The sequence below is a fragment of the Hermetia illucens genome, chromosome 3 (assembly GCF_905115235.1).
Source record: "Hermetia illucens chromosome 3, iHerIll2.2.curated.20191125, whole genome shotgun sequence".
In the NCBI taxonomy this organism is placed as follows: Eukaryota; Metazoa; Arthropoda; class Insecta; order Diptera; family Stratiomyidae; genus Hermetia; species Hermetia illucens.
In genome coordinates, this window is record NC_051851.1 from 37,548,550 (window position 1) to 37,569,531 (window position 20,982).

General features: G+C 41.3%; 1 protein-coding gene across 1 annotated transcript in view; it reads left to right on the forward strand.

Annotated features, from left to right (window-relative positions):
- LOC119650639 (EH domain-containing protein 1) overlaps positions 1-16,543 on the forward strand; it is a 38,556-nt gene extending 22,013 nt beyond the window's left edge. Inside the window, exons 2-3 of the mRNA XM_038053561.1 lie at positions 14,631-14,804; positions 14,895-16,543. Of these exons, the coding sequence (XP_037909489.1) occupies positions 14,631-14,804; positions 14,895-15,097 (377 nt within the window). The 3' untranslated portion in view covers positions 15,098-16,543. The remainder of the gene's footprint in view (positions 1-14,630; positions 14,805-14,894) is intronic.
- The last annotated feature ends 4,439 nt before the right edge of the window (positions 16,544-20,982 follow it).

Below are 20,982 nucleotides of genomic sequence, written 5' to 3' on the forward strand. Positions count from 1 at the left end.
GAGAGATCCTCTGTGTTTAAATAGAGCTGCTGACGAACCCCATTCAACCTACCACAAGAAAAAAAAGTGTGGTGGGCATCGTCCACAACTCCATTGCAAAACACACAATCCGGAGATCGTGCCTTTCCAATCTTGTGCAGGTAAGACTGAAAACTTCCATGCCCACTTAGAAATTGGGTAAGAAAATAGTCAGTCTCACCATGCTTCCGGTTCAGCCACGCACCTAAATTTCCGATGAGCCGCGCAGTCCCTCTGCCTCTAGTTTCATTTTGCCACGAGAGCTTCACTAGTGTAGAGTGCGTTGCCGTTCGTCACGAGCAACCACCTCTCTTGGATCATCTCCTTTGTGATTGTATATGACTTGACGCTCCTTAGCAAGAAGGGCAACGGGGATCACTCCCACAATCATCATCACGGCCGATTCAAAGACATTGTAGTACGCAGACGCCACTCGCAAAGCTCTCTGTCTCTGTACTTGCGCGAGACGTTTACGAAGTACCTCCTTGCAAAGAGCGTCACCCCATACCTCTGCGCCCTAGAGCAGGACGGACTGCGTTGAACACATCAGGAGACGTCACCTGCTAGACGTAGCACCCCCAATGTTTGCTATTAGTCTACTTAACGCCGAAACTCAGGCTGCAGCCTTGTTCGCTGCTGCTTTGATTTGATAAAAAAAGCTCATTTTTGTGTCCAGAGTCAACGCGAGGTACTTTACTGCTGGTTTTGACTCGATTATCGACTCGCCGAACGATATGGAACGCAGGTTCGAAATTCTCTTTTTAGTCAGGATGACTACTTCGGTTTTTCTCCAGTGCAAGGTTGAAACCATGAATAGCCATCCATCCGCTTACCCGTCGCATCAATATGCCGAGTCTGCTTTGCGCCTGTTCGACAGTGCGTCCAGCAACAAGCGCCGCGACATCATCTGCATAGCCGACCACGCACGACTCTTCTGGCATGTCGAGTTTAAGTAGACTCTCATAGGTAGCGTTCCACAGGTCCGCCCCTAGGATGGATCCCTGTGCTACCCCCGGCGTGACCTCCATCCTCCTTTGACCCTCTAGTGTTTCATAGAGCAGGGAGCGGTTCCTCAGATAGTCCCTCAATGTCCGTAAGAGATAGTTTGGCACGTGGAAAATATTGTCTAGTGTGCCTAGGATGTCTTTTAATCTAACGAAATTAAAGGCGTTTCAGACGTCAAGCGTTACGTGGGTCACCACCCGTCCAGTTTGGCGGGTATGTGCCTCCGCTCGTCGAACAGCATCCACGACTTGCACAACAGCATCAACTGTGGATTTTCCCGCTCTAAAACCAAACTGCCAGGGAGATAAATCTCCGGCAACGCGTATCACTTCAGCAAGTCTACTTCTGATGAGCTTTTCGAGCACTTTTTCAGCAGTGTCAAGCATACATAGTGGGCGATATGAAGACGGCAACTGGGGGTCGCCTTTCCCTTTGTGGATCAGCGCAAGCCTCGCCCACCTTCCAACGAGCAAGGAAAGTGCCCTCTTTCAGGCAAGCGTTGAATGCGTCGAGCAGTAGGTCTAGCCGGTGTTGGAATACCAGTTTGTATACCTCTGCTGGAATACCATCGGGTCGTGGCTCCTTTTTGCTTTTCATATAGAGGACTGCCTGTTCCAACTCTTTTATAGAGAAAATTGAACATTTCTCTGCGGTCTCCGCGCCGAGGTCATCATCCAATACGGGGGGAATAGTGCTCTTACAGTACGATCCATCTGCTGGGCCTTAAGTAAACAGGGTTTCCGCAGAGCCTCGATTTTTCGGGTTACCAGTTTGTCCCCACGGATCCCCATTCACCTCGTCGACCAGATCTTGCCAGCAGCGAGCTTCGCCCTTGTTTATTGCGCTGCGGAGTCTCCTTTTGGCTGATTTGTACTCCGTCATTATGGTACAAGCCTCCTCCCGGTCGTTTAGACGTTGTGTTAAGCAACGGAGCCTGTGACACTGCTTCCGAAGCTCTGCGATTTCCACTGTCCACCAATACAGAAAAGGTTTGCCACGTCTCGATGCCCTTCTGAGCATAGAGACTCCGCAGGCCATCGTTATCAGGTTCATAACTGAATTTACAACAGTGTCAGGTAAGAACCCTAAGGAGGGTGCCGTCGCGAACCCAGATGACAGCGGTACCTGATATATCAGAGTGCCGTAAAACTGGGTTCTTGTTTTTGTACTGATCAGTACTAAATCAGCGTTGGTCTCCGCAGCGAATTACGCTAGCAACTCGTAAGCGGTTGCACTCTGGTGCATATTGATTTGTAGGATGTGGATAATTTTGACCGTGTCCTAGCTCTTTCCAATTCTGCTCTGAAAACTGGACACCGCCCCTAGCCCGCAGTGTGCGCAACGTTCTCATCAGTCGCGCCACGGTCCCTGCATAGGACGCAGCTTTCCTTTTCATTATAGGTGTTCGCTTTAAGGCCTGCCTGAGCGCATTTACGGTATGTTGCCCTTCTGTCAGGTCCCCGACAGTTTGCAGATCATCATCATCAACGGCGCAACAACCGGTATTCGGTCTAGGCCTGCCTTAATAAGGAACTCCAGACATCCCGGTCTTGCGCCGAGGTCCACCAATTCGATATCCCCAAAAGCTGTCTGATGTCCTGGCCTACGCCATCGCTCCATCGGAACAGTTTTTGTAAGCTGAAATAGGCTCTGTTGGCTGACAACAACCGTGCGCGGATTTCATCATCGTAGCTGTTATCGGTTGTGATTTTCGACCCTAGATAGGAGAAATTCCCAACGGTCTCAAAGTTGTATTCTCCTATCTTTATTCTTCCCGTTTGACCAGTGCGGTTTGATGCTGTTGGTTGGTTGGTTTTCGGTGCTGACGTTGCCAACATATATTTTGTCTTGCCTTCATTGATGTGCAGTCCAAGATCTCGCGCCAATTGTCGCCTGCTCGGTAAGGATGAAGGCAGTTTGTACGTCTCGGGTGGTTCTTCCCATGATGTCGATATCGTCAGCATAGGCCAGTAGTTGGGTGGACTTAAAGAGGATCGTACCTCTTGCATTTACCTCAGCATCATGGATCACTTTATCGAGGGCCAATTATGTTCTGGGCGTATGGGGCTATCCGGCCTAGCAAGATAGAGGAGAATATCTTATAGATGGTACTCAGCAACATAATACGTCTACAGTTTGCAGATGTGTGATTCGTATCGTACACATGACCCAACCAATTCTTATATTCCCGCTGTTTAGAAGCTTCCTCGCGGATTGCTCGGCAACTTCCACCACAGCGAGTTTTTGGCCTCGGGAGTTCGCAGAGATGATACCAATCCGGATATTGGTTACCTCCGGACATTCACGTTTGATGGCCTTTTCGACCTCGTTCTTTTCTGTGAGACAGTCAAGGTCTCAAATTTCCAAAGAATACGTGGGTTCCAGGCTGGAAACGAAATTTTTTTCTCTCAGAAGCCCCTTGATTGCTTCACAAAACGTAACTTTATTTATTGTCTTCGGGCCTAGAATGGAAGACACTTCTGCTCCGTTATCTTCGGGTTTAAACTTGTAACGGATTGCACTGAGGACTTCCACAAAAGTATTGCCTCCAGTTCTATTAGCCCGTTTTTCACCCCCTTACCAACGTTTTTCTGGAGGATCGCAGATCGCATCCGCTTCACAACTACCGCGCATTTCTTAATAAGCCTTTCCTCTTTAGTTTGCGCCAGAATAGTCGACAGCCCTCCCACTTGGCTTATATTCGAGACCATTGGGTTAGTTTCGGCAGTTTCCACTGTGTCTCTTTCCGCAATTATAGCACTGCGTGGTATGGTCTAGGTTCCTGTCTCCGTTGCAGGTGCCGCATCACTTTCCGAATTTTCTTCATATTGCATTCACTGCCATATGCGCCGAACATTGAGTATTTTTCGAGGCGATGGTATGATTGATTGATTGATACCTATCAATGGCCACTCCAAAGAGTTTAATTAGCACTGTGATGTGTTATTTTGATGCTACAAATTCCTAAGACCGTGGCAACTGTGAACGTGGACATGTGACACCCCTATAATCAGAGGTCTCCTTGATGTTCTCAAAAAATGGTTTACCATACCTAGTTTCCGTTGTTTTGTTCTAGCTAGAGCTGGACAATCGCAGAAGAAATATCTGAAAGGTTCTCCGTCTGCAACGTTAGCAATGCGAATTGTAGAGTACGCAGAATCTGTCGGCATGGTTGACGCAGGTAGTGAAACTTCGCCGTCTGAAGTCAGCAACTGAGATTTTTGGGTACATGTTGACTCCTTACTCGCGCGCTTTGCAATTCATGCCAAAACTAATATCAGATTCGGAGATGAAATTATTGAGACCTTTCATTTGATATCCTACACGACTGTATCCGGTGAAAAAAAATTTTAATTTCCCCTCTGCATGTATGGTTAGCCCCCTTTAAACTCCACCTAAATTTATGTCACTCACTATATGCGTGGGATTTCATAGTTCCCATCTGTCCACCGAATTTCGTTGGGATCGGTTTAGTCATTTTGGAGAAAAGCGGGTGTGACAGACAGACAGACAGTGAATCGATTTGAATAAGGTTTTGTTTTACACAATACCTTAATTAAAAATGGGAATATATATTTCTTTAAATGTTTGACTTTTTTAGGAAAAAGACAAAATCTCTCTCTCCATTTGATTGCAAGCGGTGCGATCGCGAAAGCTTAACGTGTATCTGATTCACGATTGAGTTATATATGTAACTACGGTTACGTGATCTAAACTTGAATAATTTAAATAAACGACTTTCAACTTCGTTTTTCTTCTAATTTGAGTTCATTTATGGAATTATAATTATCTAGACACTGCTAGGTGTGCAGGTATTTATTATCAACACCCCAATAATTAAGGGGAAGTTCTTTCTCGATTCACTGGCGTCCTTAAAGTCGTTGCATATTGGCGATTTAAAACAAGCTATTCGATTCCAGGGAATATCGCGTACCCTATTTGATGCTTTCGAGAGGAGAACACATATGATGCTTAGCAACAACTGTTGTATCTTTCTGTATTTCTTGCAAGAGATCATACGGCAGTGACCAACTATATTCTACTTCGTTGATATCATTTCAGATTGATGTAAAAATATGCCCCTATGAAATTATGCCCGTGTAGGAGTTCATCCTTATGTCCTGATCGTAAGACATGTTTTTAAAACAATAGGTGGCCAATGACCTTACAAACCTCCACCATTATGACCGCGAAAAGCTTAAGTCAATACCACAAGGACAAACTCTTAACATTATGAACCTTTATCAGTTTCATTTTCTATCTTTTACTACATGGTTTTCTTCATACTTCTACAATATAACAAGTCTTGTTAATACAGTTTAACTAAGTAAGGAATTAGCTTTTTAATTAAAATGTATCTTCTTGATATAGTAACCGGAATTAAAACTTCGATGCCATTTCTTATACACAATTTGGCCCTCGTCTAATTTTCAATTTTCAGATCTGAAGATTAAGATTTATAGCAATCTTAACAATTCCTCGGGTCGTATATAAATAATTCTACAGTTAATAAAAACAGATGCAATTTAAACTATCCGAGGTCACGGTTATTCCCGCGCAATACTCCACATTTAATGCGCGAGCATATACGGAAGACTCCAAACTGAATTCATTCATTTGGGTTTCCGTTAAAATCTGTCTACCAGAACGCACAAGATAGGCACGTACATATGTATGATATGTACATTTCTGACTCTAAGTATGCACATGTTATTCACACTAGTTATCAGATCTGAAAAGCACACATTCCTCCAGTGGAAATTTAGAATTTTAACAGCTTTATTAAGATATAAGGCACATGCTGCCAGGCAACAAATGGTCCAATGTTTTGTCGCGTGATATGCGTTTGTCGTGCTGAGAAAATTTGAAATTATTAACACCGGTGGACTTAGTCAATTTGACTAGATTTGTGGTATTTCCCTTTTCTCAAGAGCAGAGTGTCGAGATGATTCATTAGCACATTGATTTTTGCATGCAAAATGGCTAGGGAATAGTGCGGATGTTAGATAAGTTTCGTCTTTTATAAGGGAAATTCGTCTAATTGTTGTCAATATGGTAATCTTTTCATTTAGAGAGGGTTCTTCTTTTGAATAAAGCTATGTGGATACCGCCTATACTTTATCACCTTCAAGGTTTCATTCTTCTAGATCGATCTCATAATTTGAATGGGTACACTCTGGATAACAGTTTAAATAGTTACGGGTCCACTTGAACTGGACTTCGTGTCGTATTTTATACTTGCAGTCGTTGTCTACTGCTCTCATTGATTGCATCAATTTACTGTATCTTTTTAGGACATACTTGTATCCATATCTTCAGAACTGTCGAATTGCAAGTCTGCTTCAAGCTGCAAAGCAGACATAAACATAACTTTCACTTGAACACCTGACTTTGTGTCATACATTTCATTAAGAATATCGACATCTGTTCGTTTTATTTTTTTTTTTTTGTGAGCTTCGCTTTCCAATATTCCATCAAATTACTTTGGTTTCATATATCAGATATCAATATGCATTTTCAATAATTTCACATTCAAAATTTTGCTTTTTATCCGATGCGAATGCTATTAAAACGGATTAGCGTAAGCTTTCTACGATTTAATAGAAAAAAATCAGCAATAACGAGCACATATATATGTTCTTGTTTACTACCACTTACTGAAAGTGCACCCTACGATCTAACATACACAATGTCTACACAATCAAATTCACTAAAATCAACGATGATTTTGCCAATATCCTAATGCTTACTTCTCGTCCTCCTCCTTGTTCTCATATTCATTTCCACCTATAGAACCATGATTAACTTACATGCAACTTTCCTATCATAGCTCTCAACAAACGTTCGTTAATCATTTTGTCCAAGATGTCCGTTGGCTTTCCCGGTTTTGCGCCGAGGTCCATTCGATATCCCTAAAAGCTGTCTAGCGTCCTGACCTACGCCATCGCTCCATCTTAGGCAGGGTCTGCCTCGTCTTCTTTTTCTACCATAGATATTGCCCTTATAGACTTTCCGGGTGGGATCATCCTCATCCATACGGATTAAGTGACTCGCCCACCGTAACCTATTGAGCCGGATTTTATCCACAACCGGACGGTCATGGTATCGCTCATAGATTTCGTCATTGTGTAGGCTACGGAATCGTCCATCCTCATGTAGGGGGGCCAAAAATTCTTCGGAGGATTCTTCTCTTGAACGCGGCCAAGAGTTCGCAATTTTTCTTGCTAAGAACCCAAGTTTCCGAGGAATACATGAGGACTGGCAAGATCATTGTCTTGTACAGTAAGAGCTTTGACCCTATGGTGAGACGTTTCGAGCGGAACAGTCTTTGTAAGCTGAAATAGGCTCTGTTGGCTGACAACAACCTTGCGCGGATTTCATCATCGTAGCTGTTATCGGTCGTGATTTTCGACCCTAGATGGGAGAAATTGTCAACGGTCTCAAAGTTGTATTCTCCTATCCCTATTCTTCTTCGTGTTTGACCAGTGCGGTTTGATGTTGTTGATTGATTCGTCTTCGGTGCTGACGTTGCCACCATATATTTTGCCTTCATTGATGTACAACCCAAGATCTCGCATGATAGCGCATCCCCTTGTTGTAGACCGTTGTTGATGTCGAATGGTCTTGAGAGTGATCCTGCTGCTTTTATCTGGCCTCGCACATTGGTCAGGGTCAGCCTAGTCAGTCTTATTAATTTCGTCGGGATACCGAATTCTCTCATGGCCGTGTGCAGTTTTACCCTGGCTATGCTATCATAGGCGGCTTTAAAGTCGACGAACAGATGGTGCAACTGTTGTCCATATTCCAACAGTTTTTCCATCGCTTGCCGCACAGAGAAAATCTGATCTGTTGCTGATTTGCCTTGAGTGAAGTCTTTTTGGTATGGGCCAATGATGTTCTGGGCGTATGGGGCTATCCTATCTAGCAAGATAGCGGAGAATATCTTATAGATGTTACTGCACTGTGTGATATCTCCCTTTTTATGTATGAGACAGATAATGCCTCGTTGCTGGTCGTCAGGCATTGATTCACTGCCTCAAACCTTGAGCACAAGTTGATGAACCACTTGATGAAATTGGTCGGCTCCATACTTACCCATTTTGGCTGTAAATCCATCGGCTTCTGGGGACTTATCATTTTGAAGTCGATGAATTGGAAGGACTGTTTCTTCTATACTTGAAAATGGTATGTGTCCGTCGTCTTCAGTTGGTGGACCTCCAACTCGCCGATGTTCTAGTTGTTCAGTACCTCATCAAAGTACTCAACCCATCGCTCCAATATGCCCATTCTGTCGGAAATCAGATTTCCCTCTTTGTTTGGCAGGATGAGCATCGAGGTGTGTAAGACTTTATTCTGCTGACTTGTTGGTAAAATTTCCGCGCCTGATGCTCCCTATACTTTTCGAGTTCGCAGACCCGTTGATTCTTCCAGGCTTCCTTTTTCCGTCCGTGAAGTCGCTTCTCCGCTCGCCAGAGTTCGTAATAGGTCTCCGGACGTGCCCGCATCCTTTGCGAATGCAACATTACTCGTTATACACCATTCTTCCGTTCCATTGCTAGTTTACATTCATCGTCAAACCAGCAATTCCGACTCTTTTTCCGGCTGGGGCCAAGTATCTTTGTGGCCGTACATATTTATGATAACGTGCTTCAGGTGATTGTGAAGATCATTTGTTGATGCTGCATTTCCAGGATCTCTGTTGACTGCGGTTATTGCGACATCCATTTCCCTCTTATAGGTGTTGCGGAGGCTGTGATGGCTTCAGTGTTAACTCTCACCTGATTGTCAGAGGTGATTCTAGGCGGTGTTGTTATTCGAGCTCGGAGCACCATGCCAACGAGACAGTGATCCGAGTCTATATTGGCCCCCCCCTATATGTTCTGACATTCATCAAAGCTGAGAGATGGCGGTGTTCGATCAACACGTGGTCAATTTGCTTGAAAGTGTTCCCGTCTGAAGAGGCCCATGTATGTTTGTGAACTGGTTTCCGCGCAAACCAGGTACTTCCAACAACCATTTCGTGTAACACTGCTAATCGAATAATGCGCAGTCCGTTATCATTTCTATTTTGCTGTAAGCTATCGCCTGAATACGGGCTCCGTCCCTACTTGGCTGTTAAAATCCCCAAGTATGATTTTGATATGATATCTGGGACAGACTTCGAGGGTTCGTCCTACTACCCCGTAGAATGTATCCTTCTCCGACTCTGCAGTCTCCTCTGTAGGGGCGTGAACGTTAATGATGCTTTTATTTCTAAATTTGCCTTGCGAACGCAAAGTGTATAGCCGTTCTTTTATGTTTTCAAAGCCGATAACAGCAGGTTTAATTTTTTGACTGACTAAGAAACATACTCCGAGCACACGATTTACTGGATGGCCGCTATAATATATGGTATAGCGACTCTTCTTCAAGAAACTGGTCCCTGTCCAACGCATCTCCTATAACGCTGTTACATCAGCCCTATATTGGGACAGGATATCGGCTAGCTGCTTGGCAGCTCCATCTCTGTACAGGGATCCCATGTTCCATGAGAAAATGCGCAAATGGTTATTCCTTTGTCGTTGCCGGATTCGTCGTTGTGTTATCCGTCCAGTCCGAGGCTCCTGTTGTCGTCGTCTCCTTATTCATTGCTTTGTTGAGTTTCTGTACGGTGCAATACATTCATCGGGTGGACTATCCTCCCGGCTTCGTACTCTCTATTTCCCTTACCCACTACATTTTTGATATTCCCTCGACGGAGCGAGCTGCGCAGCTACTGTCACTCCCGTTCTCGATATTATATCGGTGATGTAAAGCCTTACAGTTTGGTTCCAATGCCTCCGTCTCTTTCCTTAGTTTAGAGCATAAATTACCCCACTTATTCCTCCCTCTGAGTACAATACATAACAAGAAATTCATTTCTCCGTGCATAGTTGCTTCAAGTAAATAAATAAATAAGATGTTTCTCAAAATTAAAAGTTCACAAGATACCGAAGAATAAGAAAAAGGATCGCTAGATGCAAATCTGATCTGAGAAAGGCAAAGGGACTTCCTAATCAATCATACAGAAATTTTTCTAATTGCCTAATTGCAGAATCTGTTTCTCCTCTTCCTATTCTGGCATCTTTTGCCGCTCCATTGTTGTCTCTCTTCTCGTATAACTTTTTATTTTTCGTTAATTTCGTCTCACAATTTATACTTGCTTATTAACTACCATTGACTTCAAGTTATCTGCGCCGTCCTGCTCCTACCTGAAGTTTGACTATAAGCAGCTTTCTATATACACAGTGCAATCATAAGTTCTGTCAGTAAATCGCGAACCGTCGCAGCGAGAGAAATGAGAAACAAAAAACAGTGGCAACATTGGGAACATGTAATATAGGATACCCTCTTACCCCCCCTTAAGTTTCAGACTACCATACGCTGTTCGTCAGCAGCGTAACGATGAAGTTCAGCAAGTACGAGAAATGCATGGCTATTCTTGCCTCATACTGATGTGAAAAAACGGCCTGAGAGATTCATAAGACACTTAAACCACTATCCATAAAAGAACGATTCATGTACCGACAGTTACAACGGTACAAAGAAACAGATAATATTAAAGATCGACTGAGAAAGGCGCGTCCATTTACTTACACCTAAATTAAAAGAGATCCGTCTTCAGCGATGCTGAAAGACTGATAAAACGCTTTCCAAAAAAATGAGCAACATAAAATGGTTTTTCTATCGGAGAAAAATTTAATCGCCAAAATGATTGAGGGCATGGAAGGTCATGTAATAAGGCTAAGGATTGACCACCACGCATTCAAACGGAGCACCACCCTCCTTCAGTGATAATCTAGTGGGGAGTTTCCTATCACGGCATGACGGACATTCATTTTTGTAAAACCGGTGTCAAGACCAACTCAGTGGTGTATGAACAGATGTTAGAAATCCTAGTTCAGCCTCTGAATGAAAGCTTGTTCGAAGGTAATGATTGATGGTTTCATCAGGATTCTGCGCCAGCCCACAAGATCAAGAAAGTTCAAATTGGTTATCGGTGAACGTACCAGATTTCATAGCGTCTGCTGGCTGGTCTTTCGGAAGCCCAGACTTAAATCCATTCGATTATTCTCTGTGGAATAAGCTTGAAGAGGTGGCCTGTCATTGTCGGCATTCCAATTTGACAACTTTGAAGACCAGTATAGTGAATGCCACTGGAAACAGATCGTGTAGCGGTCGATGAGTAGTCCAAACGTCTGAAGCTTTGTGTGAAGAACCTGCCCAAATGTTCCCCAAAATTTACTCAGCAGAGATTGTATCTTCCGCTCTTATTTTGCGCATCATTGCTTAATTCAGATGGCCTGAACTTTCTGTGAGGAGTGATTAAATCATTTCATAAGGTTTTATTTCACAAGTGACTCATTTATTGTAAATTCATTTGTATTTAACTTTGTTATGAAGTTCGCCCACAAGATTATTACAGAATAGAGGAAAAACACGGTTCTTGCTTTTTTAGTTGCAATTTAGTTTATTCAAGCGATGCCAACAAAGGAACAACTGATTCCCGAAATACGGATTTGTTTGAATAAACTAAATTTTAGCTCAAAAAAGAAAGAACTATTTTTTCTTTTCACTTAAAATGTTCGCTACTAAATCACTACAAAAATGGAAAATTTGATTGTAGAAGAATGTCAGCATTATAAACTTAATTTGATACCTTTTATCTAGAGTTTACTCAACGAGTTCCTTCACACTTTTTTTTTATATCCCTCCGATAAAATGGATCTTTTACAAACCTCCCCACAATGGCATGAATGGTATAGATTCTGCCGTCACAAATAATTCTTTATTAAAAATTTAAGATGTCTTTCGATTATTATTGAGGAACGCGGTGCTCGTTAGCTCTATTATTTTGCCTGGCCACACTACAATCGATTCTTTATTGATTAGCCTAATTTCAATTGGGTCGATGACTTGGCCCACATTGCCGGTTATTCCTTTTGCAATGTTCACTATTTAGTGTGTAACCATACACGTTACCCATACTTCACGTCCAACCAGTAATTGTTTTCATAATTGTTAACTGCCGTAGATGTCCATGCTTTGATGTAGTGTCTGTAATATTTATTTTACTGTGATATTAGCTTCACTTCTGGGATAAGACGATTTTTCGTATCTTTCGTTCGAATCTGTTAAACACACCATATAACCCATATAAAAACATTAATTCTGAGCTGCATTCTAGATGAATGCAACTTTGTACTTGTTTATATATCTCTATATCAGCGGAATATGGCTAACTATAACTTTAATTACTACATATATATTTATATTGGAGGCTGAAGAAAGAGAAAATCCCGTTGAAGAACTGCTTTTGAAAAATGTTGGCCCCTCAAATTAAAGCCATGAGTAAGGATTCATTTTGAGCTCCATCCCGGACGAAATAGGCAAAGTGTAGAGAGAGAAACAAGAGATCCTTCTTTCCAATTCCGATAAAAAGTACCGTGCCTCCTCTTCCTCCTTTGTGTCTTTAGGGGCGTGAGTATTTTGTTAACTCCATCCGCGAAGAGGGTGTCATAAGAAAGGGGATGCTTCGCTCTCTCTCCCCTTGTTGAGAAACCCCGGCGGTCACCCCTTCTTAAAAATTTACGTCACCCATAGGAGGGGCTATTTTCATATCACTAATACACCTGTTGGAGTCGCAGCTTTTTAAAAAGAGATGAACACCACGAGTTTTCAGCAAGACTCTGCTATCCTCCTCTGGAGTTGGAGTTAGTAAGGTTGTTGGACTGCTGCAATTTTTGAACATGGTAGGAGTGCAAGAACATCTCTCTTCTCCCTGAGCTGAGCTTTTTCTTCCCGATTAGGGCTTAGAACTAAACGATACTGTTTTGGATCCCCCGATACTGCCAATCATCTATTTTTCAGGTTTTATGTGAAACAAAATCTTATTAGAATCGATTGAATGTCTGTCTATCCGTCTGTCTGTCATACCCGATTTATTCGGAAACGACGGAAGCCATTGGACTAACCCCACTTTCCATGCTTCCTCGAAAAGCTTTTCCAAGTTGGAAAGGAGAGAGACGGGCCTGAAGTTTTGTGATTCGTGAGAGCCACCGCTTTTTCTTAATGGCGATTGTTTTCGATAATTTCCAAGTGGTGGGAAAGTAACCGTTATTGATGCAGTTGCTGAAGACTACAAGAAGAAACTTCATTGATGCCCTAGGGAGGTTTTTGATGACAATATTTGCTATGTCATCTCGTCCGGTCGATTTTTTACCGTTAAGGGTTTTATTGATAGCTGCGAGCTGTGATAAGCTCAAAAACGTTTTTGGGTCAGTTAGTTTACAGGATGGGTTAGAGGCGGAGAAAGTAGTTAATTCGAGTGAATGTTCATGAAGGAAGTCTTTAATTGTCGAATCCACAATCGAACTGACGGCCTGGTTATTTCTAAGCGGAGGTGAGTTTAGTTGGTTGAGGAAAGACTCCGCGAGTACTTGAGCTTTCTAGCGTCGCTGCAGATGTTTTCGTTGCTCTTGGGGAGAACGAGGTTTCTAGATCTGTTACGGCCTGTCAGCCTTTTTATATGTTCAAACACATTAGATCCGGGCTTCACATCTGCTAGCTTGCGGGTGAGTTCCTTATTACGGAATTGTTGCACCATTTGTCGGATTGGTGTGCTTAGGCAGTTAATCCGAGAAATTTACACTTTATATTCGGTGTTAATTCTGTTGCCATTTTTATGGAAGTTGCGCTTGAGATTTCTGCACCAGATCTGCCTGACTTTCAGATGTTTTATTATCTCGTGCGGCAGTTTATTAAATTGAATCTCATCGACTTTGAAGAGCTTTGTGTTTCTGTGTATAGCAGAGTTGATGGCATCAGTAGCCAAGATGATGGCCTCATCGATCTCTTTGTCCGTTAGATTTTATAAGACTGTGATTTTTTTTTTCAGGTTTAGCTGTGGTGCTAATTTTGCCCTGAACTTATCCCAGTTAGTGTGAGTTCTTATTTTGTTGGGTACTCGTTTCTGCAATTGAGAGGAGACGGAAAGTTTAAACTCAACTGCAAAGTGATCAGACTTTCCTGGTAAGGTTTTGCACGTTATCACCTGTAATGTGCTAGAAAATAGTCAAGCATGGATTGACTTTCAGGTCTTGTGGGTGTGTCGGGCAAGATCATCCCAAGCCGGTTTAATGGGCTTTGATTGCAGATCCATTTTTCGAGGGTAATCCCATTTCGGTTTTTTGCCAAACCGCCCCAGGAAGTGTGCCTCGAGTTGAAGTCCCCACCAAAAATTAGATTAGCCAATATTCCCACTGTTGTTTCAATGATTCAAGTTATGTTTGGCATCTTTGGAAATGAGTCATTTATCGGAGAAAACAAGAATAATAATTGATTCTAATCTATAGTTTGCTGTAAAAATACTGAAGTTATAGGAACATTGTTGGCCTTATCAGTTAATTTGCTTGGCTACCAAAATGGCCAAGAGGCTCGTGGCCTTATGTCTTCCCCGATGAAATTCCTCGAATGAGAAGCAAGTTGCCCACACTTGGTTCTTCTTACTTTACCAATTAGCTTTGCAATATAAAAATAAGCATTTACAAATCTTCAGAATTTCTCATATGATCCTTTATTTCTATCAGGTGGTGCATTCGAAGGTGTTGTCGACGACACAATTTCACCCTTCGGCTATAAGAAAGGCGAAGGTATCGACGCTGGATATGGCGAATTGGACTGGATCTGCAATCGAGACAGGGCGAGAACTGATCCTATTTTCGAGAGCCTGAATCCTATTGAAGGAAAAATATCTGGTGCTGGTAAGTGTCGATAATTTGTGTCAAATCTTTTCTTTCGAGTGCTTCACTACAAGCAACAAACTTATCTCTTATTTTCTTCCGTTATTTCAGCTGCCAAATCGGAGCTTATCAAATCAAAACTACCCAATTCCGTTCTCAGTAAGATTTGGAAGTTGTCCGACGTCGATGCTGATGGATTTTTAGATGCCGAAGAATTCGCATTAGCTATGCATTTGATTAATGTTAAGTTAGATGGTAATGAACTACCAAACATTCTGCCTGATCATTTGATACCACCATCGAAGAGATGTTAACGCTACGCTGTCGATAAACTTTAAGAACTACGTGTATATGTTACATTGCTAAAATTATAGCAACAACTAAAACAACACAAGTAAATGAAGGAAGATAACAATAAATTCAAAACTATTTTGGATAACATTTTTGTATCGTCTCAGCGTTTTTTATTATCAATGAGAAACGAACGAATTGCGATTAAAACCGAACATTTTGCACAGTAAGAATTAATTTTATCAAAGATTCAGGAGAAAGTAAACGCATTTGGACACTAGTTTATAATCACCGAATCATATTATGAGCGTTTTCAGTAAAATTTCGTATCACAAAAACCCTAGCTATCTTCGTAACCAAAGTTCACTACACACAAGAAAAGACCAGATTAAATATTTTGAATAGTTTTAAATACATTACAGAGGACGGAGAGATAAGAATTTGTTCTAGCGCATTCTGTTAGTTGAAAATGCTTATTTCGGCATATTCATCTTCTCGTACATAAAGCATTAAATTCAAACACAAAGCACAAGACATTACTGTTAAAACAAATGTGAAAAGGAGGGTACATAAACGAGAACTGATTTTCTAGGTATTTCTATTGAATAAATATATGAAAAGTTTGATAATTCCGCGTCAACGATGCGAACAAGTTTATTATACACAATGGAAGAATGTTTCATATTTTATATACATCAAGGGCCAGGTCGCTACCAAATTAATTGAATTATTCTGTTCCCATTTACTTTGGAACTTATGAGCTGGAGACGGATTAATTTAATGACGAATTGTAGGAGAGGATTTATGGCACGATTTCGAACACGATAATCGATTTGACCTAGTGTAGAAAACGCAGAGAAAAGATGTTCAAACGAAGCAGCCCAAAGGAGTCAAATCAATCCGAACCAGGCTTATCAGCATTGAGTAAGGAGTGTGAAAACCATTTAGAAATTAACCGCCCACTTGGTTCATATTATTTTCAACTTGTTATCGGAGTTAGAAGAAGAATCCCTTTTCCCTGGCTTTGTTTGGATTAGATACTTTTAGATGTACCTCATAATTATATTCCTTTGTGTTCTTATTTAAAATCTATTGAGTGCAAGAATTACATTGTAAGGGGACTTCGTTTCAACTTTGCCTTTTTATCACAAAATAAAAAATCTATTTATGTCATATCCTTTATTTAAGAATAAAACAAAAAATTTGAAAATATTTCATAAATGAAAATTAAAATAAAAATTGTTATATATTTATTGCACGTTCACCATCAATTTTTCGTACACAGAATATTTAATTTATTAATAAATATTCTTGTGTATAATTCAGATATTTGTTTACTGTATTATGTGGAAAATGAAAGAAGACTAAAGTTAAAGATAATAAAAAAGCAACGATTCGAAGGGAAACCCAGAAATCACGTTAATTTATGAAATTATTATTAGAGATAATAAAGAAATATTTTGTGTATATATTTAAAACGAAAATGTGTATTTATTTCAAATTTTTGAATTTAGTTCACTTACTTAGTCGTTACGTAAACTTGGATATTGTCTCTGACTTGATTCCCATATCCGTTTCGTTTTCGTTGGGGTTCTTTTTCAGGAATTGGTTTTTATTTTGAGGTTACAGGACTTTTATTTTCAAGCAGGTTTTCCGAAAAGTGCAGAACGATTCCCAGTGTCGGATTTGTCCGCAATTGACTTAATTCGGAAAAAAAGAAGGCTATAGGAACATAAGGGAACTGAGCAGGCCGACAGATTGGTGAGGCCCAGATAGTAGCTTGGTGGACGCGGCGGAATCTACCCGTACTACCTAAAAGCGTTCAAAAAAAGAAGCCGGCAAATTATAACTAGCCTGATATTCGGGGAACGATATAATATGAGCGTATTTACTCATCATATAATTATCTTGGCTCTCAATGGCCGCTGCATCTACCGTGTGTAAGCTTCGTTTTTAGATCAAAGAGGAGGAAGACCTCGAATTCATATTCAAACTCGCATTCATATCGAATTCCTTACCAAATGACCTTCCATCGCCTTCGCTATTTGATTTATCAATCGATTCTATTTTTGCCAGATTAAAGTCACCGCCGACTTCAAATATGTTGCATCCATCCACTGTCTCAACTAGTTCTTTGATCTCTCTGCTTGAATCAACATCACCTAGCTGGGAAATCATAATCCCTGATATTCAAAGCAACTTAAATACCAGAAATAATTAATGATTGAACACATACAGTAGTGGTCAAAACTTTGGAAACTTTCATTTAAAACGAATCAAACACTTGTAAAATTTTTATTTTTCAATTTTTTGAAGCATTTTTTATAGTGGGCCTTTATTTTATCCTTTTAAAAGTAAATATGATTACTGTTAATTTAAAATAGAAACAAAAAAATTTCGGGTAAACTAAAGTGACCATTTTTTCAACCCGTCAAAATTTTGGAAACGTTTGTCTTAGAAGCAGTTTATAATAATAATAATGTGAAAAAAGGGGTCATTTTTTGTAGCATCTTGTTGAATAGGCTTTAGTCTTTCTTAATGCTACACATCTTCACGGAATATATTAAATTAAGTTCATTATTACTAGAGAGTTGTGAACTATTTGTTGGAGTGATGGATGCTGTAGATGTCGATGCAACTGGTCTAATACCGTAAGGCGGAAACAGATCCATGCGATCCGGACACCGTGAACCTGTTGCCGACTATAGCGTAAAAGGCGAAGCTTATTAAGAACGAGAACCTGGGCGTTGTTACAGCAGCGTAAAAAAGCGGAACTTTCAGCGGAAAGGGGGGCTAGCTGGTAAGCCCATGAAGATTTACACAGACGCAGCAGACTCTTCAGTTATTATCGGTTTTCACAGTAAGGCTGGCAAAGTTGCAGGCCTACCTCTATATAGTTCTGGTACAAGAACCATGTTTTCATTTTAAAAAATCTGTTGTATTGGATTAGTAAGGGAGCTAGGAGGTCAAAATTGTTAGAGACAACCATGCGGAGACAATTATATTCCCACGACCTAGTTGCAGTCAACTTACAATACCAGGTTAAAGGGAAGAGGATAAATAACTTAGTTACCTCCTTACTCTATGATACTGAAGTAGTTCTTACTGAGGGGTCTGATAATGGATGCACCACCTAATCGCCTTGAACTCTTAATAACTTGCGATACGACCGCTCAACAGTAGCAAACGCAATCCTATAAGTAAGAAGCTGTTTGATTTTATCATCTCAGCTGGTTTGACGATCTACGTGCGCCCTACGCTTGTGAGACCAAGAAGAAGTGAAGCAACTGACTTAACAATCTGCATTTCAAAGTTGTAAGATAAAGTCTCATTGTCATATCACCGTTACTTAAAACAGCAAATAATATAATGCAAAGGCAAAATTCTAGAAAAACGGATTGAAAAAATGAACTCCTTGGCAACAAGGTCCAGCTCCCTAAACGACTAAGGACTCCTTTGGCGATATAATATCAGTTAGAAACTCTGAATCGCACATTTTTAGAGTGCTACGAAGAGGCTTATCCTATTATCCGAGGCAAACTCGATAAAACGGTTTTCTGATGGAACGCTGTTTAAATGGAAACAATAAAGGTAAGAGACTATAACTTTGAGACCGTTGATAATTTCTCCTATCTATGGTCGAAAATCGCAAATGATAACAGGACAATGATTTTCCCAGTCCTCATGTATTCCTCGGAGACTTGTGTTCTTAGCCGCGTTCGAGAGAAGAATCCTTCGAAGAACTTTTGTTCCCCTAACTGAGAATGAACGATTCCGTAGCCTTTATAACGACGAAACTTATGAGCGATAGCATGGTTATCTCGTTGTGAATTAAACCCGGCTAAATAGGTTGTGGTTAGCGGATCACCTAATCCGTATGAGGCAATAACTATGGTACAAAAAGAAGGTTGTGAAGCCAGACAAATTTTTGGGATATCGAATTTTTGAACCTCGGCGTAAAACCGGTATGCCTGGAATTGGTTTTTATGGCAGGTCTAGACCGAATATCAATTGCACCGTTGATGATGATGAATATAGCTTCGAGTCTAGTGATCAAAGGATAGTGTAAGCTCCAGGGCGAAACGTGGATTGATACCCACGATGGAAGATAAAACCTGGGGAACGTCTGCTGAATCAACAGCTCTACTACCAAACCCTACCTAACCGCTGGGAGCTTTTTTAACGAAAAGTTGCAGAAGGAGAAGGATGAAGGCGAATCTCCCGTTCCTAAAAACGAGACAAATTGTACCAACTTGATCCTCCAGATTGGGGGTTGGGTACAGGTGACAACCCTACGTAGAAAATAACTCATTACGAAATCACAAAAGAAACCACGGACTGAATTGACAACACAACAACGGACCCGGCAATAAAAACGGAAAAACGATTTCCACATTTTCTCATGGAACGTACGCTCCCTGTACAGACCGAATTGTGCGAAGCAGCTAGCCGATACCTTGTCCCAATGAAGGGTTGATTTAGCAGCATTGCAGGAGATGCTTGGACAGGCACCGGTTTCCTGGAGAAGGGCCACTGCACCATATATAATAGTGACCATTCGGTAAACCATATGCTCGGAGTAGGTTTTCTAGTCAGCCAAAAAATAAATGAATGAATATCGGCCATAAAAATATAAGCGAACGCCAATGCACTCTGAATTTCGAAATATAAGCTTCATTAACGTTCACGCCCTACAGAGGAGACTGCAGAATCGAGGAAGGATTCCTTCTGAGAGGCAGTAGAACGACCCCCAGAAGCCCGTCTCAGGCATGATATCAAAATAATACTTGGAGATTTTAATAGCCGAGTAGAGATTAAGCTCGTATACAAGTGATACGTTTGCTCATATAGTTTAGTTAAAACTATCAATGGTAATGGACTGCGAATTATCCAATTAGCAGTGACCACTTTCAACCAAATTGACCACGTGTTGATCGAAAGCTGCCACCTTTCAGCCTTGATCAATGTTAGAACATATAGAGGGCCATTATAGACTCGGATCACTATCTATTTGGCATAGTGTTCCGCTACCGCTATGGAGAAATGGATGCCGTAATAACCGCAGCTAACAGATGTCGTGGAAATGAAACATCAACAAATGATCTTCACAACTACCTGGAGAACGTTATCATTGATACGGCCGCAAACATGCTTGACCCCCGTCGCAAACAAAGCTAGAACGGCAGGTCTACCATAAATGTAAGATAGCAACGGAACGGAAGAATGCCACATACCGAGTAATGTGCGGGCACACGCGGATACTTATCGCCAACTCCATCGAGCGGAGAAGGAGAAAAAGGAAGCCTGGTAGGGGGTATGTGAGCTCGGAAAGTAAAGGAAGCAAGCGGACTAGGCGCGGAAGTCAATAGGATGAAGGCTTATACACCTCGATGCTCATAATGCCAAAACAAAGAAGGAAATCTGATTTCCGACAGAATGGGCATATTGGAACGATGGATTAAGTATTTTGATGAACTGGTCAACAACCACATCATCAACAAGCTGGAGGTCCCGCCAACTCAAAACGACGGACAAATGCTGCCACCAACAAGTATAGGAGAAACAGTCCGTGCAATCCATCGGCTTGAAAATCATAAGTCACCAGGAGCCGACGGAATTACACCCCAATTGGTTAAATATGGAGGCGACCAATTATTACACAAAGCGGTTTATCAACTTATGCTCAAGGTGTGGGACAGCGAATCAATGCCTGACGGCGGGCAACGAGGCATTATCTGCCCCATACACAAAAAAGGGAATATCACACAGTCCAGCAATTATACGTTGCAGATAAAAGCAACAGGATCACTTTCGAGACCATTCAACTTCAACAATGGTCTAAGACAAGGGGATGTCATGTCATGCGTTCTTATTAACCTGGCCCTGGAAAAAATGATTCGCATTGCCG